The following is a 25,242-nucleotide window of genomic DNA, read 5'->3' as shown; positions in this document are numbered from 1 at the left end:
TCTCACAATTGTCAGTGTTTTTTCTTTTTGTTGTTGTTGTTGTTAGAATGAAATTCATAAGTTGGCATTCCATTTTTTTCAGATGTGTAACTAGATGCCATTTAAATTACCCACTCTTAAATGGTAGACATTTTGTACATGAACACTGACTGTCTGCACCTTTTTGAACAGCCAGTCTGGGCTCAGGAGCCCAAATACCAATGGTTAGCTGGAACATGTTCTTTATTTGGCCTATCCGTCAGTATCCCCTGAGGTCATCTGTTCAATGAGCTTCGTTACTCCTGCTCCCTCACTGGCTTTCATAGAAACCACATACTGTCTATGAATCAGGGACACCAATCCCACAACATTGTGTTCTTTGAGTATCCAAAGTCCCACTTTTCACTTCACCATGCCTGACATAGGCAGTAATATTTATCAGCAAATGTGAGGTTTTCAAAGATCCAATTCTGTGTGCTCCTTTCTCAAGGAGCATTAGGCAAGGATATAGCATACATAAATATTAAAAGGCTGTAGTTTTTAAAATGTCATCCATTGAATAGTTGATACATGTCTGAGATACTTTTTATTTTGGAGGAGGTATTATTTAATTATCCAACAGTTACATAATAGTGAAATGAGACACAAAGAATAAAATGCATCCATTTTATTCTTTGTGCCTGATGAATTTTATGAGTAAGGATAAGATACTTCCTTGTTCCAATGAAGATGTTGCCCACTTCTGTGAATGGATGTGGGGTGTCACCTGCTACTTGCATGTCTGCATGTTGTGCTTGACACTAATATCATACTTGGCAGGTGGCAGAAAGTCAATACTGAAGTTAAGCTCTTGTGTTCTACCAGTTGTGCTGCAGATCCTTGGTGTGCCACCTTCTGCAATCCATGCTGCTCTGTTCATGTTCCTATTGACTTCCTGGTGGTGAGTATCATGGTCTCCTGGTCTTGAGAATGGCCAAGCATTGCTCTGTGAATGTGGAAGATGGGCATGTGGAAGGCTCCAGGGAGGAGGGATGATCATGTACTCTAATCCATGTGCCTGTTTAATGACCTGTTTTTCTTCTTTGGTTTTAAGGGAGACAAGGCCCTCAGACACTTCTGTGCAGCTGGGAATGCAGGCTTCTGCTTCACCCTGAAGGAAGCGAAAATGCTCTCTAAGTGTACATCATGCTTAATTTTATGGAAGAATTCTACATCTAGCCAAACCACATGAGATTTCAAAAGCCAGCCCAATAACATTTAGAAGATTCATTCTCCAAAGCAGAGTCCTCCCTGTTGAGAGACTTCAATGTGGAGAAAGGAGAGCCCCTCTCTCCTCAGACTCCCTGCTTTGACAACAAGTGCACTGGAGAAGTTTGAATCAAGTGGGAGGCACATGGGCAGGCTTCCTGGATGAGGCCCTATTTAAGGGAGGATGGGATCTGAGGAGTGGACCAGAGAGAGGAAAGATGGGAAAGGGAGGGAAGCTGGCGAGGGCAGGGTGGCAGCATCACTGGAAAAGAGGCCCCAGGAGGAAATGCTACAGACTCTCAGCTGAAGACACCCGTGAGGGCTTGAGATGTTTTCAAGCACAGCCTTCCTTGCCAATATGTGAGCTTCGTGTTCTGCTGGACTTGGATGAGTTTAGTGATAAATGACATGCAGGGACCCATATGCAACAAACACATTTACTGATGGCACAAGGGCTTCAAAGTGAAACTGTGTCTGCCAGTTATTACACATCATTCTGTGGCACTCTAGTTCAAACAGGGACAGCCACAAATTGCTCACTGGGAACCCTCTTTGCTGCCGCAAGTGGACGCTGCTTGCATGAACCGCTTCACTTCTGAACTTCTAAAGTTCTCCTGAGCAAGCACATTCAGAACCCACTTCAGGCCCAATAGGAAAAGTGTACCTAGAAGAGAGCCCTTGTAGCTCTCATCACCAACTTTAAAGAGGAAAGCTGCCCTCTGAAGAAAATCCATTTGCCAATGTTTCACTGAAATCAATGGTTCCCCCTTACTCAGAAAACAAAATAGAAACGCAGGAGCCTTCATGAGGGGAACCTGCATTTCTAATGGAACAGATACTTCAGAGAGAAAGTGAGAGTGCCGGCTCTGAGAAGCAGTTCTGCTTCATGCAGCTTCAACCAGAAACAAAACCCAATGTGCTTACAGAGAACAAGACCGTTCCTTCAATTGGAAGCTGCCTGCACAAAATGCTTCCATTCTGCACTTCCAAGCTTTTCTCAGCCAGCACGTTCAGTCAACACTTTACACCCAAAGTGCAAATTGTGCTACCCAGAGAGCCCTTGGACCTAACATCATCACCAGTATTCACATGGAAAGTTGGACGGTTGACAAGATCAATGGCCCAGAGTTTCATTGAAATCTTTTTCTCAATTTTTTTTGAAAACTCACTGGAAATGAAAGGCCCACAAGCAACAAACTCTGCCTTATACAAGACACAGAAACTTCTAAGTAAAGCCCGGGACTGCTGGCTCTAAGAAGGGGTTCCAAATCCTACTAGTTCAACCAAGCCCAAATCCCAATGTGCTCTCTAGGAACACTTTTACATCTTGCAATTGAAGCTGTTTGCATACCCTGCTTCTCTTCTGCACTTCACACTCTAGAGCTGTTTGCACACCCTGGTTCTCTTCTGCACTTCACACTCTTCTCACTGAGCACATTCAGAGAACAGTGCAGGCTCAATATCCAAAGTGCACTAGCTGGAGAGCCCTTGTACCTTGGAGCAGTTGCTCAGATAGGTCTGATGGGTGGTTCAATTCCTCCATGATTCTTTGGAATCCATTCCTCAAACGGATTCTAAAAACTATCTTGAAATTGCATGAGCCTGACTACAATGACCTCTGCTTTATTGAGTGCATAGATGGTTCCAAGTGAAATGGCACCATCATCTCTGACAAGAGGTTCTGCTTCCTGCATGTTCAACCAGGGAAAAATCGCCACGTGTTCACTGAGAACAAAGCTACTTGTGCACAAAATTTTTCTGTTTGCCCCCTACATATGCATCTCAGGATGCACATTCAGAACACATTTCCTGCAAAAAACATGAGAAAGTATCCTTGCAAAAGTCCACTCTGGTCTAGCATCACCAACATTGATTAGGAAATGAATTGCACAGGTTTCATTGTATTCCCTTGGTCTCCTTTTTCTAAAAACTCATTGAAACTGCAGGTGCCTGACAGCAACCAACTTACCATTGACCAAGAGCACAGTTGTTTCCAATGAAAACTGTGCCTGTTAGCTCTCAGAAGCCATTGGATTTAAGGCTTCTTCAGCCAGGATCAAAGCTCAATGGGCACGATGAGAAAAATGTCATTTCCTAATGTGGAAGCTGCTTGCCAAAATTCTTCTGTGCTGCACTTCCAAAATATTTTCAGGAAGCACACTCAGAGCACAGTTTCAGCCGATATGCAAAGAGTGCTAGCAAGAGTGCCCTTGGACCTAGGTCAGCAACTTGGAGAACTGTGGGCCCACTGGGAAGAGCAATTCCCCAAGGTGGATTGAAATCCATTGCTCAATTGTTTGTCACAGAATTCACTTGAAATCCAAGTGCCTGCCTGCATTGAACTCGCACTGACCAATTGTACAAACACTTCAAAGGGAAACTGCCACCTCTGAGAAGCGGTGGTTCTTCATGCTAGTTTAAGTAGTGACAAACCCCAATGTGCTCACTGAGAATAAAATGAGCTCCTGAATGTTGAAGCTTCTGAGAGACTGCTTTACTTTTGCACTCCCAAACTACTCTCAGCAAGCACATTCAGAACCGAGGTCAGGCCCAAAATACAATGTTGGCTGACAAGAGAGGCCTTGCACCCAGGATCACCAATTTTGAGAAGGCAACGAGGACTGCTGAAAAGATGAACTCCACAAAATTCCATGGAAACCCACTCATCGGACCTTTCTGAGAACACTTGAAATGCAGGTTTCTGCATGCAAGGAACTGTGTGTGACAGATGGCAAAGTTTGCCAAATGCAAACATGCCTACCAGCTCTGAGAAGCCATTCTCATTCACACTTCTTCAACCTGGGAAAAATCCCCATGTGCTCACTGAGAACAAGTTAGCTTGTGCTACTTGAAGCTGCTTCCACAAACAGTTTTACTTCTGCACTTCTAAGCTGTTCTCATCAAGCACATTCAGAGCACAGTTCAGGCATGAAACACAAAGTGCACCAGAAAGAGATCACCAACTTGCAGGAGGAAAGAGGACCAGCTGAGAAGATCAGTTCTCCAAAGTCTCACTGACATCCACTTATCACATTTGTTTACAATATACACTTGAAATGCAGGTACCCAAATGAGTGAACTGTTTTTGATCAATGGCACAGAGGCTTCAATGTGAAAGCATGCCTGTCACCTGTAAGAAGCAGTTTTGCTTTCTTCTAGCTCACACAGAAGAAAACACCATGTGCCTACTTACAACAAAGTTAGTCTTGCAAGTTGAAACTGCTTGCAGCAAATGGCTTCCATTCCCCACTTGCAGCCATCAATGGTTGACAGATGGCACAGAGGCTTCAATGTGAAACCGTGAATGCCAATCATTACAAGTGCTTCTGACACACTCTAGTTGAACCAGGGAAAGCCCAAAGTGGTCAATGAGAACACACTTTGTTCCTGCAAGTGGAAGCAGCTTGCATAAACTGCTTCAGATAGAAAATTCCAAGCTCTTCTCAGCAAGCACATTCAGAAAACAGTTCTGGCCCAATGGAAAAAGGGACCTAGCAAGAGGATCCCATACATATGATTACCTTCATAAGGTAGCTTCCCAACTTCTGTGTGGAACTGTGTTTCTCCTTGGCCCTTATGCTGTTTTGGAGACCACTAGCTCAGCTTTGTGCAGGATCATCAGACCTGGACTTTTGGCAAGACCTGTACAGCCCTCACACATGCTCAGATGCTACAGGACTTTGCAGACCAGTCCAGACAACAGTAGGCATCCATTCATTGTCTGCAGTCTACAGATTCCTAGATGCATGGCATTCATTATCATCAAATGCAGAATTTTCATCAAAAACCATATATATATATATATGTATGTATATATATATATTTCCAATCTGAATCAAGAAAATCAGAAATATCCCCAAATCCAAAGAGTGGATCTCCTTTGTGATGCTACCAGTGGAAAATTCCACAGCTGACCTCATGGGATGGTACACAGTGAAAACACAGCTGCATGAAAAATATTACATGACATGACCTTCTGGTTATGTAGAAAGTGGCATGTGAAGTACACATGCATGTCTTCTTCAGACATGGGATTCATTTGCAAGACACCTTATCAATGGAAAATACTCCAAAATGGGAGAAATCAGAACCACATCTCCAAAGTATTTCAGAAGAGACCAACTCCATCTGTGTATCTATCGCTCAGTCAGTGTGTGTGCTCTAGTGTGTGTGTGTGTGTGTGTGTGTGTGTGTGTGTGTGTGCGCGCTCTAGTGTGTCTTTGTTTGTATTTGTACCAAGATAGCCGATACTTCATTGCCCCCATTGGAAAACTGACTCAGATAATGCCATCTGCCAAACTCCTAAAAACCAAACTTCTTGCTAATACAAGGAAACATTCCTTCCTGTTGGTTTGGATGTGTCCTTTAGGAATCACTGCTACATTTAGTATACTCAAATCATCACAGTAGATCAGGAAACAAAAACATATATATTTTAAAATAATAATATATTAATGGAAACAACAAATACAGGATAGAGTAACAACTATGTTACTAAACAAGGTCAAGGACAATGGCAAACTATAGATACAAACTTTGAAGAAAATAATTATCAATGTAAATATTTCTGGGCTGCCTCAGCCCTGCCCAGGCACACAGCAGCAGAATGGTTTTGCAAGCATCCTCAGGAGGGCTGGAGCCTTCTTTGTAGGATGAGAGGGAGGTTGAGGCTGGATCCACTCATCATTATTTTGGGGGTGGCTCCTTTTCCTCAGCACGAAGATGGGTTTTCTGTGAGGGTTCTTTGCGTAAAATACGTTGGCCTGCGCTGGAATCCTCAGCTCTGGAAAGAGAGGGGTATACAAAATAAGGTGGCTCAGGAGGTGCTCTCTGGGACACCCCAACATCTGAGAGCCTGTGCCAGAAAAGGCCAGAGCCACACACCTGAGAGCTCTCCAATTCAGCACCAATACCAACAAGACAGCCTCCACAGTCCTCCCTGAGGAAGAACTAGGCAGAGCACTTCCACAGACCTAATGTCGGTTCCTACCAAAAGCTTTGGACTCCAGAACATCCCAGGTCCTCTTACATCTGCCAAAGTACACCACTAGGGTTTGCATCTGAAATCTCCCACAAAAGGCTCCTGTGCCGAAGATTCAGTCCCCACATGAGCCATCTTCATGAGTGGGTTTGGAGGGAAGCATTGGATGGTGAGTGCTCTGGTGTCAACATAAAATTCTCATTCAAGATGAATACACTACTGGGAGGTGGGAGGGACTGGAAGAAAGGTTGAGCGTGGTTGGAGGAAGACCTAAACAGGGGTGCACCCTGGGCAATAATACCTTGTTCCTGTAGGATCCACTGAATCCTCATTCTCCAAGTAGAGGTCCTCCTTCTCCATCTTTCTCTCTCTCCCTCTCTCCCAGCCTTGTTCTCTCTCTCCCAGTCTATGCCTGTTTGGCAAGGGCTGAGAAGCTCTCCACTGCCACACACTAGAGCTTTATAGACAGCCTCAGTACACAACCAAAGAGAAAGTTGTGAAAGCCAGAGAAAAGGCCTAGGATTCCTCAAGTATGGCCACAGTGAGGACAGGCTGACCAGCACAAATACCACATTAGAGCCATGCTTCTGCATTGGTGGAGCCCGCCTCCATGTGAACCAGGCTTCTGAGAATGGAGGCCACATTCCAAATGCTGCTCTATTGAGAACAATGGTTCCAAAGGCCAGCAAAGGGAATGCTTCCCTCCAACATGGTGTATGGTCCAGTGGTGCCATGACCCCAAGTGGGAGAATACAACAGCCCGCTTCTCCTTCCTCTGAACACGTGTTTCCTGTCACCCTCCTCTAACCTAGAGCCTGTTCTCCATCCCTTCTGGGTTGGATGTCAAGATCTCTGCTATGAATTTCTAAGGCTACCAAGGCCCCAGACAGACTTCCTCTTCCATTGATTCTACTAACCTAACAGTAGGTTAAGATAGGAGACAAGTGATTCTAGAACTCATAGGGATGGTGGTCTTCAGCATAAATAGGCTGGGATAATGGCTGCTGTGGTGTTTGGCTCACAAAAACCAACCAACCAACCAACGAAAAAGTGCTGGCATTATTATCAGATGAGCTTTGTGGCTACGTGCTCAGGAAGCCCTCATCTGACTCTAGTTAGGGATCATAACCTGGCTATTGTGATCACTCCTTGGCAAGTGAACTCAGGTACAGAAGACCATGGAATTTATGCAAAGACAGATGATTCAAGCTGTCTCCCAGGCTGTGTTTTCTTCCCAATTTCATCCTGTTACTGCTTGCTAGAATCCTGCCAATGCTCTGCCAAGGCAGAGGTTTTCTGGTCACACAGAAGGCTTTCAATCCTACTGCTTCAGTCCACAAAATGCCAGTTCCCTCTTTAGCCCATGCATTCCATGTTCCTCTGAAACCACTCCTATCCCAGACCATGAAAGCATACTGCTCCTGGAAAGAGGCTTTCCTCCTCACTCCTCAAAGATGTCAGCTTTGGATACCTGTTCATGTACAGGGGAGGCACCTGGTGGGGAGCCACAATATCCACTGGGGTATACCATTGGACCTCGAGACCTTCCACCAGCAGAAGTGCAGTTGGCTTTGTGCACGAACCCAACACACCTATTGGAGTGTTCTTGGGGGTCAGAGACTACACTTTGGTGCTAAGAGTTGACCTGAGTCCACATCCTGACCCTTGCTCTCTGCCATCTGATTGTCCCACTTACTCTGACGGTGAGAGATGATTTGGCCCAGCTCATAATCCTCCGGCTTCTCCTGAGTAAGCAAGTGTCGGTCGAGGGCCCTGCGGATGACGACAGGAGCCCGATCTTGGCAGGTCACCTGGAGCAGCATGGGAGACAGGCCTTCAGGAAATGGGCCTTGAAGTGACTACTCAAGGACAGTGGGCAGGGGCATTCTGGAGGCACCTCCACTCTAAATACAAGGGCAACATCCATGACCCTACTACCTGAGGCTGACCTCCTCCTCATCGCGTGGGCTCTTCCCATAGGCTACTAGCCCAATCCTTGTACATAACTTCCTGGACCTGCCATTGCTCTTTGTGCAGCTGCACTTCTCTCCAAGTGAAAGGACCCCACTACCTGCATACAGATGCAATCTCATCCCACAAGTTGAGAGGAATTGGACAATAGCCTCCAAGATCCCAGGTCAGCCCGAGGATGCAGGCGGCATTGGGAATGGCCTAGGCACAAAACCTACAGGCTTTGGTCTGGATTGCCAGGGCCCAAATCAGACCCAGGAACATGACCACACACAGGAGTGCTGAAACATAGCCACGAGAGCTCCTGGCCTCCAGAGGCTCAGTGCTGGCTGGGGTGTAGGAGGGCACCTCATCCAGCAAGGGTGGTCATTGGGTTACCTGGACATTTAGTGTGCTTGTTCCACATCCATACTGACTCTGCAGAGAGACCCTCTCAGCTCCTTGTTCAAGGAACATGCAGAACCTCACACTGCTGTCCTCCTCCATAGATGTCAGCATCCCATAGAGTGGAACCTGCAATCTAGGTCCTGGCCTGTTCTCATCTGTCACCTATACCTGCCTCTGCCCTTCTGGACTGCATGCTGCCACCTGACACACAGACTCCCTCAGACATGGTGGTGGACAAGCTGCTGCTCTCCCTCATCTCAGCTCCAGCCCTTCACACTGACCTCTCCCTTCTTGATTCCCATCTATCCTCCTGATCATCCAGAAGCTCCAAATTCAAGAGGGCATGAGTAGTCCATGGTATTGGACCAGTGTCTGCTCCCCACCCAGGTGTAAGCACCAGGGGACACCCCTGCTCCCAGGCTTACCAGGACCTTCTTGGCCGACTTTGGACTTTGTATTTCTAAGTGGACACGAATTAAGCAGGTGTCTCCCACCTGCTTGTGGGAATGCGGCCTGGAGGACTTGCAGGTTGATTCTGAGAACTGTGGGGGATGGAACATCAGCAAACCCAGAAACAGAAAGCCACCCCAGCCTGTCAGTTGGCTCTATGGGCTTCTAGCACATATGTCCAGGTGCTGAGGCTTCTTATTTCCCCAGGTGGGAGTGGAATGGCAACACAAGTACAGCTTGAATAAGGTAGGTGTTTACCTCCTTTCTCTTGACCTCGCGGCGTTTCCTCACGATGAAATATTTTATCCGCGGGGTCCTAGACTGATACATGGGTGAGTGGTCAGGGGCCTTGATTTCTGCAGAGCAAAGTGGAGAGAATTGTTAGATGGCACTCAAGGATTTTACCACAAAACACACACAACCCCTGAGAGTCTCCGCCAGGGCGAGCCTGCACCAGAATTGAGAGCCCTCCTATCCAGCTACAGTGCCACCAAAGACTCCCTCAGTGATTCTTCCCTGGAGAAGATGATGTACAGGATTCTAAACCAAAAGAGCACCAGGCAATGGAAACAGCACCTTGGGCCCAGAACTTCTCAGTGCAGGTTGGATCTGCCAAAGGGACACTGCTAGGCTCTGCATCAGGATTGGCAAAGGCTCCTGTGCTTAGGCCTTTCTCCCCAGGGCAGCCATGCTCACACATGGGCATTCAGGGAAGCGTTGGATGGTGGGCGAATTCATCCCCTTGCCCTGGATGAATCCACTCATGGATGACTACGTGGAGGGGAGGTGGTATCCATCAGAGGTGTGTTGGGCATGGACATGGGAGGACTTCAGCAGGGTGGTGCCCTGGAGAACTCTATTGTTTTCTAGGTTCGCTCTCCTTCCCCTTGTTTCTCATCATGAGCTGTCTGCTTGGTACTTTTATTCTGGTTTTTGTTCTACTTCTGGCTCTTCTTTCTGTCCTGCATCTTCTTGTAGTTCTGGGTCTTTTTCTTGTTCTTACATGGTTCCTTCTTGTTCTTCTTCTTGTGTATCTCCCTCCACCCTTCCTTCTGTTCACTTCCTTCTTTTTCTTCTTCTTCCTCCTGCTCTTCATCGTGTGATCCTCTCCCCACTCAGTTGTGTCCTCTTTCTCCTCCTCCTTCTCCTTATATCTCTGGCAATGGTGGGGCATCCTGAGGAGTTCAAATCTATCACACTCTTCTGCCCAGATGCAGCCTCTGTTCAGTAGTCCAAGATGAAATCAGTTCTCAATCAATGGCCAGGAGTGAAACCAAGACCAAAGACAAGTGACTTCCTTTCTTTGTCATTGTCACAGTCAGGAAAGACTTCCTAACAGACATCGTATTCTGGATAGGCTTCTACCTGTGGAAGTCCGCACCTCATCTGGACCAGGATTGCTAAAATAGATTCCACCTCCATAAAGTTTCCCCAATGAAAACAAGGTTTCCAAAATCTAGGAGAGGGCCAGCATCACTGCCACCCTCCTGCCATAAGGCATAGATGCCATCACACCTAGTGGGTTCCAGGCCCCCCGTAGTCCTCCCTTTTGACGTCTGTTACACACAAACCTCCCCTGGTCTGGAGCCTGCTCTCAACTGATGCTTGGGTTGAAAGTCTGTTTCTGAAATCATCTTCGTAGATTCTCAGTTTGGTAATTCCTTATTGACTGGCTTATTTTTGTACTAGGGATAAAACCAGAGGCAATTAAGCACTGAGACCATTCCCAGGCCTTTTTACTTGGGTACAGGGTCTCCCTAAGTTTCTGAGGTTGTTTGGAAATCCCCATCCCCCTGCACTGCCTCCCAAGTCCCTGAGATTCGCAGACACTGCCCCTTGCCCAGCTCCTTGCACCTCAGTCTTCCTCATGTGTGAGACAGAGCCAACCCAAATGAGGTGGTGTGGGAAAATTGGAAAACTCACTTACGTGCCCGACAGATGGTGGGTTCTATTGTGGACAGGCTGGGATGGTGAAGGCTAGGAGTGTTTGGCTCACAAGAAAGGAAAGAGCACTGGCATTGTGGACAGCTCAGCATTGTGGCCTCTGTTCTTCAGAGCCCTTCTTTGTTGCTGGAAGGAATAATAACCTGGCCATTCTGATATCTTCAGGAGATGGGCACCCAGGCACAGAGAACGTGGAATTGTTCCCAAAAGAACCCAAACAGGCTGTCCCCTAGCCTTGACTTCCTCTTCACTGAGTCCTGTTCCCAGTTGCTGCAATCCTGACATTCCTGTGAGTAGGCAGGACTTCTCATATCCTGGCCATGGATTGGGACCTGTGCTGCTTCCGTCCATAGCAATGCTGATCCAATCAGGACCCATGTTCTCCTCCTCTTCATTTGAAGGCATCCTTATCAGTGAGCCATAAACCAAACTGATGATGGATTGAGCCTCTCTCTGCCTTGCCCTCATGGATATTAGCTTCACATTGCCAGACCAGGTCCAGGGGAGAACACATTTAGGGAGGTTCAGCAGCCCCCTTGGGCCTCATTGAGCACCTCCACATTGGACACGCCCATCACTGCACTTGGTCTCCTGCACCAGGCCCACCACACTTTGGTATTTTGTGGCCAAGGCCCACTTTCTCTTGGCTGTGAGTTATCCTGAGCCCACTGTGGATCATGTCTCCCCACTGTCTGATTGTCCTACTTACTCTCATGCAGAGGAATCATTCTCAGCAGCTCAAAGTTGTCCACATCCTCATGCTGCAACAAATTTTGGTCCAAGGCCCTGCGGATGAGGCTCTTCACTGTATCCACACTGGTCACCTGGATCAGGGTGGAATAAATGTCATCAGAGAATGGCTTTTAGAGGAGCTACCCAGAAGACTGTGGTCAAACATTCAGGAGAAATATCAGCTACATATACAAGGGCACAATCTTGTTATCCTGCTACCTGAGTGTAGCCTCCATATAACCCCTGGGTTCTTGCAACGTGCTACTAGAACAATCTTGGTACAAATATCTGCCTGTACCTGCCATCTCCCCTCCCCCTGGGGAGCCACATTCCACTCAGGTCAAAGGACCAAGCTGCCTATGCACAGACACACTCTCATCTCACTGAGACGAGAGCAATGGGCCAGGGATCTGTGCACCAAGTGTGCTCTGGGGTGCAGGCTGCCTTTGTGCGTGGAAGAGGCAGACGCACTGAAAATTTTGGTCCTGACTGCCACTACACAAAACAGACTCAGATACAAGAGTGTGTACTTGAGTGCTTCATGATAGCCTTGAGAGGCCCTGGCCTCTGGAAGCTCGGTGGGGGTCTGGTTGTAATGATGTACTTGACTCAGCACTGGCAGTCACTGAACGTGTCTTCTCTGAAGCTGGACACCTGCAGCATTAGCGTGTCTACTGCACATCCATAGAAATTCTGCCAAGAACCCCTTTAGCTCCGCATTTACATACATGCAAAGGCTAACATTCCGAAGCTTTGGCATGACCCCCCAGGTGATCCCGACCCCAAATTCCCACACCTAGTCATGCTAAGGAGGTTCTCTTCCCTGCTACAAGGAACACATCCCCTCCTACACATGTGACAAGTCACTGCCACCTCCTCTGCTCCAACCTCACTCATTGAGAATACCAAGTTCTAGGCACTGCAGCCTGCACCCTGGACATATCTCTGACTTCATCTGTCCACAGAACTTCCGTCTGCACTTCTGGCCTGCAAAACCCACACTACAACACCCACTCACCACTGGAGCTGGGCATGCTGATGCTCTCCCTCCTCAGGTCAAGCCCTTAAGATGGACCTCTCTCTTCTTTATTTCCCACCACAGCCCCGGGGTTGGCTGTGTCTCCTGCCTTCCACTGTGTGGACACCCAGGAGGCAGCCCTACTGTCGGGCTTACCAGGATGCGCTTTGACTCTCTCTCGCTCTGTCCCTCTAGGAGGACATAAATAAAGCGGTTGTCTTCCACCTGCTCGCTGGAGTGAAGCAGTGAGGAGCTGCTACTGGTGACTTTTCTCATGCAGCACTCATTGCTTTGGGTGGCCTGGGGCAATGATCCTGCAGCCACTGCAGAGCTGCTGCTCACAGCTGCTGGGGTCCTGGATGCCACTGCCACAGAAGGCTCCAAGAACTGTGGGGGATGACAACATCAGCAAAGCCCAGCACCTGCACCCCACACAGCCTGGCAGTTGGCTCTGTGGGCATTCTACAACATCCATCCAGAACCTGAGGTTCTTGTCCCCTTGGAGGATGTGGAGTGGCACCAGGAGTAAAGAGTGAAGAAGGTGACTGTTTACCTCCTTTGGCTTGACCTTCAACGACTTGCTGGCATCTGTTTCCCGAAGAAGAAAGTTATAATGCACTCCTCCAATCAGGCTGTAATATACTTTCGCATCAGCAGGGACCCTCAGCTCTGGAGAGGCAGGGGCAGAGGCGTGGTAGGTGACACTCAAAAAATACACTACCCAACATCCCCCACAACTGAGAGCCTCTGCCAGCTCAGGTCTCACACGCAGACCTGAGAGCCCCCGAATCCAGCTACTGTTCCACCAAAGACTCCCCACTGATTCCTCCCTGAGGACCCTCTATGCACAGGAGGTCCACTACAGGAACACCTTTCAAGGAAATAGCCCCTTGAACCCCAGACTCTCTTAGTTCACGTTGGACCCAACAAAGAGAAACAGCTAGACTTTGTATCTGGATTGGTCACAAAAGACTCATGTGTTGAAGGTTTTCTCCCCACTGCAGCAATGATCACAGGTGGGTTTGGGGAAAAGCATTTGATGGTGGGTGCCTCCACCTTGCCAGTGGATTCATACACTCATACAGGGCTACACTAATTGGAGGGGTATGGTTTGGAGGTGTGTTGAGCATGGGTGGAGGATGTCCACAGCAGGGCTGTGCCATCCAGAGCAATATATTTCTCTTGAATTCCCCACTACTGCATTTCCTGCTCATGAGTATAATTCTCATTCACATTTTTAATCAATGTATTGTTATACTTCTTGTTCACCTTGTGTTTCTCCTTCTTGTTCTTGTTCTTCTTCATCTTCTCCTCATGCTTCTTCTTATAGTCATCTTGAACTTCTTATTCATGGTCTTCTCCTTCAACTTATTTTCATTTTTCTACTCTTCCTTCTCCTTCTCCTCCTCCTCCTCCTCCTCCTCCTCCTCCTCCTTCTCCTTCTTCTTTCTTTCTCTCTCTCTCTCTCTCTCTCTCTCTCTCTCTCTCTCTCTCTCCCTCCCTCCCTCCCTCTCTCTCTCCAAGAACAGTCTACAAGCTGTGAAGGGTTCTATTCTACTACACACTTCTCTCTAGAAATGGCCTCTGGTCCTAAGTGGACTCAGTTTGCAATGAATAAAAAGATTGGAAGCCAGAAATGATTCTTCATTGAACTGCTTTTCTCATGTACTCATCTAGGTCAGGAAAGGCTGCCAAAGTAGGCACCCTGTGGTTGTCTGTCTTCTTTGACACAAGACAAAGAAGCCTCTCTTCTTGGCCCTTTGTGGATAATAGCTTTGCAATGCCTCCTCAGGCCAAGGAAAGAACACGATAGGCAGGTCCACAGCCCCTGGGGAACATGAAGAACCTGCAGATTTATGCCCCATCATTACACTTTGTTTTGTGCACAAGTCCCACCATACTCTTCCTGGGCATTGGGCCAACGCACACTGTGTTTTGTCTCCCAGTTATCGTGAGCCCACTGTGACTCACTGCTCCCTACCCTCTGATGGTTCCACTTACTCTGATGGTTCTCGACAATATGCAGAAGCTCATAGTTTTTTGGATCCTTCTGCTGGAGCAAGTGTACATCTAAGGCCTTGCGGATTACGACTGGAGTCCTGTCCTGGGAGGTCACCTGAGCAGGGTTGAAGAAAGCTCATCAGAGAGGGAATTTGGGAGTAGCTACCCAGAGGACAGTGCTCGAGGACAATCAGAGACAAGAGAGCTCTCAACACAAGGGCACCATCTTGATACCCTGCTACCTGAGGCCTTCATGTGAACACGTGGGGTCTTCCTATGAGCCTCTAGTCCAATCTTGGTACAAGAGTTTGCTTCAACCTGCTATGCCCTACAGGGACAAGGGAATAAGGACCAAAAGGCACACTCTAGTCCCCACAGATGGGAGGAATGGTCCAGTGGACTTCCATATCCCTGCTCTGGTCTGGGATGCAGCTGCATTTTTGTGTGGACAAGGCACAAAACCTAGGTGCTTTGGTCTTGACACCCAGGCACAACACACACACGGACTCTTTAATGATAGGCATGGAAGCTGCTGGGCTCGAGAGTTTCAGTGCTTGCTGGGGTGTCAGGAGTTTTGGACCCAGCAGGTGCAGTGGTTCAACATGGCTCCCCTGGAGGTGGTCACCAGAGTCTCATGATGGATACTCCACACCCAGGAAGATCCTGCAGAGAGACCCGCTAAATCTCTATTCACATACATGCAAACTAGGACACTAATGGGCCCCTCCAAGGCCCCCAGTTGTCTGTGACCCACACCTACCCACCCCAATCATTCTACAATGGCTCCCTTCCCTTCAACCAGCAACATATCCCCTCCCACACACAAGAAAATGACTGCCAACTCCTCTGCTTCAATATACTCCTCCTCAATACCACGGTTCAATATACTCCTCCTCAATACCAAGGTCAGTAGAGGATGGCCTGTACCCTTGATATTTCTCTGACCTCCTCTGAACCCAGCACTCACTCCTGCACTTCTGACCTGCACACCCCCAAACACGCAGGCCCACTCGCACCCAGACCTGGCATGTTGCTGCTCTCCCGCCTCTCTCTTCCTCACTTTCTGCTCTCCTTCCTGACCTTCCAAAAGCTCCAGTTCAAGAAGACAGGCCTAGTCCAAAGTGTTTGCTATGGACTCGGTCTTCCCCACTGTGGGCTCCCAGGAGACTCCCCTGCTCGAAGACTCACCAGGATGCTCCTATACTGTGTTGTCCTTTCATTTTCCAGGTAGATGCGAATGACGCACCTGCCTCTCATCGGATTGGTATATTTGGGCCGTGGGGAGTACTGAGTGGAGACCCCTGATGTCCTGGACTCCGGCTCTGCCCCTTCCCTGGGAGAAGGCTCTGGCTCTGGGGTTGGCTTAGGAGCCGTGACAGGAACTGAGCTTGTAGCTAGAGGAGAAAAGATGCCAACATGACTGCCTTGCCCTGACCTTCACACAGACAGACAATACCCCTGCTGCCAGGAAGAACTCAGACCCTTAGCCCACACAGGACCTCTTTGCAGACTGGGGTCACTTCCTGAATGGACAAAGGCTTATCCTAATTTCCAACCCAACACCAGGCATACAGACTCCCTGCAGTGGAACAACAGTCAGACCTTTCCTCATATACCCTTAGGTACTCACCACAGTCCGCCTGGCTCTCAGGCTCTGCCTGGCTTGATATGCCATCTTCAGTAGGGGCCAGCAGGTGGTGTGCTTGGTGCTCCAAGTTAAAGCCACTCACGAGGAGCCACACATATGGCAGCAGCTGCTGCAGACTCAGAGAGCCTGGAGGCTGATGGGAAGCCTCGGTGTGGAAGTTCACCCAGGTCCCCAGGAAGGAAGGTGAGGCACTGTGGGGAGGCAGGTGTGGAGTCAGCAAAACCCTGGCCTTGCCTTCGCCATGGCCTCCAGAGCAAACCTCTGACCCTACCCTCCTGAACCGTCCCTGGTTCTGAACACACCAGTCCACCTCAGGAAAGACACAGTGGCTGTACAGGCAGGGACAGGACAGGTCACTAGGCAAAGAACCTTCAACGAAGGAGCGTTAGATTCATGGTATGACCAGCTCTCCCCTCCTCTGGGCAGGCCCAACACTCTTCTTCCTCTTGGCTACCTGCTCTCCAACCTGGAATGCACCTTCCAGGAGTGTCTGTCCTCCTGCCCACTCTTCTCAGGGCTCAAGAGACACCTCCTCCCCTGGCGAGGGCTGCAATGCTACCTCATTCTCTGTGAGCTCTCACTGAGTCCCCCTGAGTAGCGGTGGACCTCTCTTTTCCCATGAATGCAGACCACATCTCTGTGGCCCTGAGGGAGGACAGGGAGGTGTAGAGTAGGGGATCCATTATTCCAGGGCCTTCCCCAGAGGACCATGACTACCTACAACTCCCTGCCTTACCCCTCCTACTGTTGAAGCCCCACACCTTACACTGCAGGCAGAAAACTGAATTGGGGAGAGCAGTCTTTCCTCAGCCTTCCCAAGTCAAATCACCTTGCAGGTCCCTACTCTAGAAACAGGAGCCCACCCTCTTGACCCCAAGCCCATTCCATGTTGAAGTTGGTCCAAGGGTCCACCATAGTCACTGAAGAGGACAACGTGCAGTTATGCCCCATGGAGTCAGGGATGCAGTCACATGTAGGATATGTACTCATGGCACCTGCGGTTTGAGGCTGACCCCCATGAAAAGGGACACAATGGCAGTCATTTGCACCCCATTTTTCACTGAATTATGAAACACGTGACTGGAAACGTGTCTTCACACAGTGGGTGCTTTCTCCATGTTCATCAGTGAATGAGCCCAAACTGCTGATTCCCACATATCTCTGGGTGTGGGAGCTGCCATGTCCAAAGCCCCTGTCCAGCTATGTCCCAGCTAGGATGCTCTGTCCCACTATGGAAACTAACATGTCTTTATTAACCCAAAAGTGCTTTTCCAAGGCCCGAGTTTTGAGACGCCTCTGGCACAGATCTACGTTCTTCACAAAGCCAACATCACACCAGAAAGACCACCTGGCCTTGCTGAGTCCACCTGGGAATGAGCTCAGTGCACACCATTGAGCTGTGGTGCCCAGTGTGTGGGGAGTGCTCCACGGACCTCTGTGGATCAGCTGGAGTCAGAATGGTTTCTCTGCCTGAGAGGGGAAGTTCACTCCCCTTGCAAGGCTGTGGCAGGCACCTCCAGGACTCGTCCCATTCGGGGCTGACATTCCACTATGAGTGTGGTCCTCTATCTCATTAGGTATCACAAACCTTTGGGTCCCTGAGAGGTACATGGCAGCCCCAGAACCCAGGCATGAGGGGGCTACACACTTGGGCTTGGTGGTCTGGTGCTTACCTTGGGAACAAGAGATCCAGCACCTGCTGGGTGGGGATGAAATCCCAGGAGATTAACCCCATGTTGCTGCTGAAATGTAGGTTTCTCCCACAAATGACAGGCAGGAGCTCATTCCTAAGCTGGTCCTGCCTATAAGGTTCAAGGCTCTGTACCCTGAAGGGCTCCTCCGTGTTCTCATCATTTTCACCCTGGGTTGGGACCAAGAATGGTGGGTTCAAAATGGAAATGGTGACAAACAGAAAAATGACTTGTGCAAATACACTAGAGTCAAAGCACAATGGGACAGTTCCCATCAGTACAAACACACACACACACACACACACACACACACACACACATACAGAGTCAGAATAGGAGTCCTGGGCCATTCATCAGGGATTAGACTAGAGGGCCTGCTGGGCTCACCTGCCCTGTGCTACTTACTGTTATTCTTGAGCTCCTCTGCGACAATCTCCAGAGGCTCTGGCGTCTAAGATGAAGCCTCACCCAGTGCATCCACAAAAGGGCTAGTTGGCCCCCCTGAGATTCCTGGGAGCCTGAGGCTCGGCATTGTTTGCAACCACAGGAGAACATCCTTCTCACTCCAGTTTCTCCAACCAAATGAGCTCGGATGGCTTGGTCAGTTAAGTGGGTGCCTGGATACCAGGGTTCCATGTTCTGTTTGATCCATTGTCAAGGCAATGATGTCATTTCCTGTGTCCATACCTGAGCCTCTTTTCACATAAGACCACTTTCAAAAGCCCTATGGGCTGCTGATTTCTCCTCCATGCCTACCCATCTCAGGTGCGCAGGTGTTCGCCAACAACTACCCAAACATCCCCACCAAAATCTGCCCTGCTTGGTGCCACTAGAGTTCCAGCTTGGAGCCTTCAAAAATGCATTCACAACTAGTCCTTCCCTCTCAGCAGCTTTTGGACCCTGGTCCCATTAATGTGCAACTCATGCTGTGCCCAGTCTTTTCTGGAAAGTAGGGTAGCATCTAATCTCTAGGGTTTATTGTGTCTATTGGCCCATAACACCCTCTATTCTCTCTGAAACCAGAGATGGGACTCACAGGTGGCTAAAGCACAAATGTAGAGATGGGACAATCACAAGAAGGGCAGAGACAAAGAATGCACCCCAACTCAATCAGGCCTGTGTCCCACACAGGAATGTGGCCAATGTCCGTCCCATCGTGGCTGCAGTTCCCTCTCTACACCATGGCAAGCTGGAGGGGACTGAGATGCAGAGGCTGCTCCCCTCTGCCATACAACTTCCCAAGGCTTCTCCTAAGATTTCAAAAGGGCCAAGTGTGTCTAGTGTTGGGGTCTCACAGAGACTCCGAGGTACCACAGCATCCTGCTGCCCAGAACCGGTTCACCCCTCACCTCAAGGGGGCTCAGCCTCTGGATTCATGGGAATTGAAGTGGGTACAGGTGATGGGATATCACCTCCAAGACTGAGTTATGCCAAGTCCATGACCCCTGTCTGCATCCCTGTCTCCAGCACCACTCCCCTCTCTCTCTTTCCTCCTCAGAGCAAACAAATCCATTTAGCAAGTGTGTCCTGTGATAAAGACATGACAGTCACCCATCCTCTCATTGCAAAAACACTGAGGCTCAGCCAACATGGATCCTACCAGGAACACAGGCATAAACTCAGAGTCCGATCCTCCCAGCCGAGCCTCAGTGGAGCCTGGACTCCCAGCCTCCTGAGTCAAGGAAACAGAGGTGCCTAGCCAAGCCACCTTGGATGCAGCCGCACAAAAACTGAACTCATCAATGCCCCTTGCTCTCAGTTGTGAGTAAGAGGGGAGGTGGTGTTTCACAACCCTGGACATCAAGTGCAGTCTCCAGGCTTTGGGGTGTGCCCTGGCCTCTCTCTATCTGCCCAAGCCCTCCAACTCACACTGGCCTTTTACCCAACCTCCTCCTAGGGCCAAACTCAATCCTGCCTCTCAATTTCTGCTGCCTTCGCCAACACACTGCTCCCCAAAATGAGCAGGGCTGGCTCTCTGTTATCATGCTGGTGCCAGCAGCAATGCCACCCCACTGACATAATTCTGAGTCCCAACCTAGGCACTCCAGCTGTCTTTGCCACACCTGGCCTGTTTGGGCTCTGGCTCTTGCTCTTTTCTTTCATGTGCATGTGTTTTGAGGTTTTGAGTTTCTCCCACTGCAGAACTGCAGCTGTAGCAGGGTAGAGCTCATGAGGGTGACATTCTGAGACACATCCAATCCCATCAGGACTGTGAACTGGGGTGATGCTGGAACACAGTGATGAGTGAACACACGGGAGGTGGTTGGACTCACCTTGCCTCTGAGTGGCTTCCTTTCAGGACAGGAATGTAGGGATGGGAGCCCCTGGCGTGGGATGCTTTGCACAAGGCGTGACCATAGGCTCTCTTTCCTGGCAAAAATGGCTCCACTCAGCATGGAGAGCACTGTCATTCCTGGTGGCTAACAACAGCCCTGGACCCCAGAAAGGAACCCACACTCAAGGTTAACGTCCGAGTGTGCGTGTCCTCGAGGAAATGAGGTCTCCTGATCCCAGGTGCAAAGGGGTAAGTCCTCTAACTCCAGGGGCCATGAAGGGACATCTGAGTTTCCCTTGTCCTTCTTTCCCTCTCTGAACCCATGGTGTCCTCACACTAACCACAGTTAGGACCCTGGCCTCATTCCCCAGTTTGGATCATTAGGCTCCATAAAGGACAGTCTCTAAGATGCTCAGTAAACCACCACCCTCTGCACAACCCATAACCCTATTCACCCAAGAGGCAAGAGGATTTCTATTCAGGAAAACCAGGAAAGGGAGAGCCTTTCTCAAGGACACAAGGACATTAGTGAGTGAGGGAGTGATTAATGGATGGAGAACTATTTCCACCACCAACTTCCAGGAGCATATATGGCCCTTTGGGCACAGGTACGGACCCTTTTTTTCCAATCAAGTTTTTCAGAGAAGTGAGGCTGCCTTCTAGATGGCACCTCCACACTAAGGGGGTCTCCTACTTCTTCCACATGTATATATTGCAACGGGCCTCCCACTGTGCATCTGAGAACACTCTGTGGGCATCTGTAGCCTTTCAAGACCCCAGAAACCATGCGGGCACCCCAGCACCAGCAGAGCATTTGTGCACATCACAACAATCACCCCGGGTGAGAACTCTCCATTCCACTCTGTACTATGCCCTGCCATCTGTACTGATCAGTCCAACCCCTCTCCTTCCTGTTTCTTGATTATACTACCATGGTTCCCACACATGGATGCCAGGGTGCTTGTGGACCCCCAACCATTTGGGTTCCAGGAACAAATGCCACAGTGGAATGTGTTTGCGAACTTCTGGATGACGGGAAGTCCCACCCTCCAGGTTTTCATCTTCAATGTAATGAGTGCAGAGGGAGCCAGGAGGGCTCTGTCAGGTAGAGAGGTGGGAGCTGATGGAGCCTCAACTAAGTGCCAAGGACTCTGGGTTCAGAGCTGATGTTATGTGGAATTGTTGAGAGATGTGACGAAAACCCAGCTCACTATATGCAGAGACAGCAGATGCCCTCACGTGGTCAGGCTGCTGTGCTAATCAGAGCCCCAAGATGTTCCACAGGTGTGGAGGTGGGGAACCCACGTGCCAGCCCAGGCTGCTCCTGAGCACCTCTACCTGGATTCGAAGCACGTGACTCTGCATCAGAGTCATCACATCAATGTATCCAGGCCCCCCACCCCAAAAGTTCTCTCAGAGACACTGAAGTTCAACTGGCTCTGGATTTGACCTTTTCTCTGGGATTCTGGGGGCCCATTAATTAGGAGGTCACAACAATTCTCAGCACACAGGCTGAGCCTACTGAGATCCCAGGAGTATCCAGGCATTGCTTCTATTTATAGTCCATCATGACCCACGACACTGTGGACACGTATTGCACTCACTAAAGAAACCACCAGGCCCAGGGCCTTCGTGCCACTGGCCTGCAGAGATCTGGAGGAGCAGGCAACCTATAGGCTGCGTGGAACCAAAGACCCTAGATCCTGAGATCTGAGCTGGACACACAGGTCATGTGCGCAGTCACCACTGTCACTGAGAGTGCAATTGAAACACCCGCAGAGTTAGCAGTGGACCTGGTATGCCCACGAGTGAGGGTGATCTGCATTTCTTGAAAATGATCGTGTCCAGAGAAAGGCAAATTTTGTAGGATTTCACTTATCTCAGATTCTCAATTATCAGGTTCATAAAAAGTAAATACCATGTTCTTTTCCTAGGCCTCAAGGGCACTAGAATTCAGCATTGATGGCAAGAGTATGTCCACGTGAGTTCTGGAGATGCATGGTGGTGACGCCTATACACCAACATGAACATGCTTAATGCCACTCAACTGTGTACTCCAAAATGGTTTAATTACAAAACGGATGTTTGGTGTCAATTACCACAATGTAAACACTTGGGAGACTGCTGATTGACTTATCTTAGCATAGTTTGTGTTGTATTGGCACTGGGTAATTCATAGCACAGATTTTATTTCTCAAATTTGGGAGGCTGGAAGACCAAGACCGGGGGCCAACTTGTAAGAACGTTCTTGTTGTGTCCTCCTGGGCAAGCAGGTGAAAGAGGGACAAGGGCTGATTTGAGAAGCCCTTTCCCAGGGAAGGAGAATCCATGGCCTAAGCACGTCTTCAAGTTCCCACCCACTAACACATCATAATGCAGAGAGAGCATAGAATGACAGCCCATGCTCCCCAGAACATCCCAACTTTTGGCATGAGTCCATTTCTGCAACATTTCACAAGTCATGATTTTGGATAAGACAAGAGTTAAGCTGAACACAAGGGGAGCGGGCTCCCTTCTCGTCTGCTGCTTGCAGTGTTGCAGGTGGCCTTACAAGCCATCACTGAGGTTCTGCACAACAGCTCCGACTGCCCCCCATCACATCCCCATGAGGCTGACTCACACACAAGTCCTGAACACTCCCAAGCCCAGAAACCAGAAATGTTACAAGAAATCCAAGGGAGATTTGTTCAAAGTCAGCCCAAAACACCAGTCCACACAGGCTCAAGTCTCTTACAAAAGTGCCCGAGTAATTTGCATTTAAACCCTGCATATCTTCTTCCTGTAGCACTTCCATTATCTCCAGATGACTTCTGACACCTAATACAATGAAAGGGCAGTGTGATTCTCTGTAACACTGTAAGATCCAGGAAACAATGAGGAGAGAAGTATCTGTCCAGAGAGACACAACTCCTTTCCTAATAGTTTGGATTTCCAGCTGGTGGGGATCATGGATGCAGAAGAATGGGTGCAGGGCCAACTGCACTTTCTTGCTTTGCATTGAGGGGAGGAAACACTGCAGCCAGGATGAGGGCTTCTAGGAGCTGATATCCTTCAATTCAACATCTGGACACATCTGACCTTCAGGCTGGAAGACTTTCTAGCAGGGGATCCAAGGACTTGCCTACTGTGGAAGGAATCCAAAAGAATAACTTACTTTAAAGGACATCAAAGAGGTTCAGGAGGGAGGGAGCCAACCCAATTGTCTAGACCACTTTTAGAGGTCAGGGGGTGGGTTCCAATGCAAAACACCGCAGTCCCATAGAGAATTCTGCAGTGTGTTGGTGATTAAGGAGAATGTGTGAATCCAGGGGTCACTAGGTCCTCTCAGCCATAAGGAGGGAACCTGCCATAAAGGAACTAGGACAAGGGTGCGAGGAATGCTCACTGGGGGGAGATCTGAAGGAAGGAAAGTGTACTCATTAGAAAAGTGTCCCCTGAAAAATTCTTAGCCAGCCAAAAGTCGTGCGAACTTGTGTGGAAAAAGAGTCTTTGCACAGTGATGAAGCTAAGAGCTCACATGATGGAACACGGCATCAACTGGGACCAAATCCAATTTCTGATATTCTTGTAGGAAGAGGAGAGTCTGGACCCAGAGACCAGGGAGACTTGGGGATACAGCCTAAGTGAGGATGGAGTCAGGAGGGGATGCCCATATGGGAACCACAGATCGTGGGCAGCAGTAGGAGAGTGGGAAGGGCTGGGAGAGTTGGGGGGACAGTCCCCTTGAAACTTGGGAGGGGTTATGGAACTGGGACAGCCCAACACCTACTGTGATGAGCCTCTGGAGCTCAACGGAAGACACATCCTCTGTTGTCGGCCACCCAGTTGACAGAGTTTGGTTGCAGCAGCCTAGGACCCAGCTGAAGGTCTGAGTTGTTGGCCATGCAGGTTGGATCTGGACCACAGACACCCTCATCAGAGACTGTAGGGTCTCAGCCCTGAGGCAAGACAAGCACCAAGTCAGGCCAGGTGGGGAAACGGCGAGGCACACACTCTGGGGGCTGGTGCCTGTGTTACTGGGAGCACTTCTGATCCCAATTCCCTGATCTGCTGCCAACACAGGCTACAGAGGAGGGTACAGGGACACAGACCACGGATCTGCCCCACTCAGTGGGCCCAGGCCAACACCACACCCAGCAGCCTCGTGCCATACCCAGTGAGTCTCGAAGCGGCCCCCTCTTCCCATCCTGAGAGCTCTTCCCTTCCTCATGTGCCACTAGCTCCCTACTGTCTCTGGCAATATCTACTCTGTGAGATGACAACATCCATGGGTACTGCTCTCTCATCCCAGGACAGTGTGGTCCCACACACCCTGGTGAAATGGGCCGCCTGGAAGCTGGACCTGGAGGTTGTTGAGGCTGAATGGCAGGTATGGTCCTCTGGCACTTTATTATTTAAGTTAAAAACACAAAAACAAAAACAAAAAACGGGTCTTGGTGCTCAAAAATGTTTGATTTGCATATTCTCATCCCCTAACCCCAATATTTTCATTATTTCCTCACATATGAAATCTTACTAGGAGAAAGTTAATTTCGTATTATACAAAGTTGATTGAAATAACATTGGTATAAATAATCAATCACCATACTTTCAATTTTTGTTCCGCTTTCCTCTTAGAAACCACATGGATACAAGAGAACAGAGGACAGACTCATGGAAATGCTTGAAATGACAAGAAGCTCCCACTCAAGCTCAGCATTTAGTCCTGGACAGGGTAAGACCAGGCCACTTTGACATCTGTTCCAAAGAGTCTACCAGACAGAATCCTCTGACTGATCCCTGACTGAGCCATAGGAACTGGCTAGAAAAGCCTTGATATCCTCAATACATTCTTCACTTCAGAATACTTGACAACCATTGATATCCATCTCTCGTTACCTTGTTCCCCAGCCAACCATTCTTCAACAAATTCAAAGG

The 25,242-nt window shown here is 49.1% G+C and overlaps 1 protein-coding gene across 12 annotated transcripts in view; it reads right to left on the bottom strand.

Annotated features, from left to right (window-relative positions):
• Positions 1-5,638: 5,638 nt before the first annotated feature.
• Positions 5,639-25,242, bottom strand: part of LOC144369101 (uncharacterized) — a 35,044-nt gene continuing 15,440 nt past the window's right edge. For 9 of the 12 annotated variants that reach the window (XM_078028163.1, XM_078028159.1, XM_078028164.1 and 6 more), the window contains 11 exons: positions 24,095-24,263; positions 16,342-23,449; positions 15,900-16,105; positions 14,712-14,826; positions 13,264-13,379; positions 12,867-13,097; positions 11,670-11,784; positions 9,275-9,372; positions 8,992-9,108; positions 7,905-8,019; positions 5,639-6,010 (listed from right to left, as the gene is read on the bottom strand). In XM_078028163.1, the coding sequence (XP_077884289.1) occupies positions 5,805-6,010; positions 7,905-8,019; positions 8,992-9,108; positions 9,275-9,372; positions 11,670-11,784; positions 12,867-13,097; positions 13,264-13,379; positions 14,712-14,826; positions 15,900-15,968 (1,182 nt within the window). In that variant the 5' untranslated portion in view covers positions 15,969-16,105; positions 16,342-23,449; positions 24,095-24,263 and the 3' untranslated portion in view covers positions 5,639-5,804. Of the gene's footprint in view, positions 6,011-7,904; positions 8,020-8,991; positions 9,109-9,274; positions 9,373-11,669; positions 11,785-12,866; positions 13,098-13,263; positions 13,380-14,711; positions 14,827-15,899; positions 16,106-16,341; positions 23,450-24,094; positions 24,264-25,242 lie in introns of those variants that run through there. The other 3 variants (XM_078028167.1, XM_078028166.1, XM_078028168.1) reach the window with 3 other exon arrangements.

Source organism: Ictidomys tridecemlineatus, chromosome 12, assembly GCF_052094955.1.
Source record: "Ictidomys tridecemlineatus isolate mIctTri1 chromosome 12, mIctTri1.hap1, whole genome shotgun sequence".
Taxonomy (NCBI): Eukaryota; Metazoa; Chordata; class Mammalia; order Rodentia; family Sciuridae; genus Ictidomys; species Ictidomys tridecemlineatus.
Note: the sequence above shows the minus strand (reverse complement) of the source record. Positions and strands in the feature narration are given on the sequence as shown.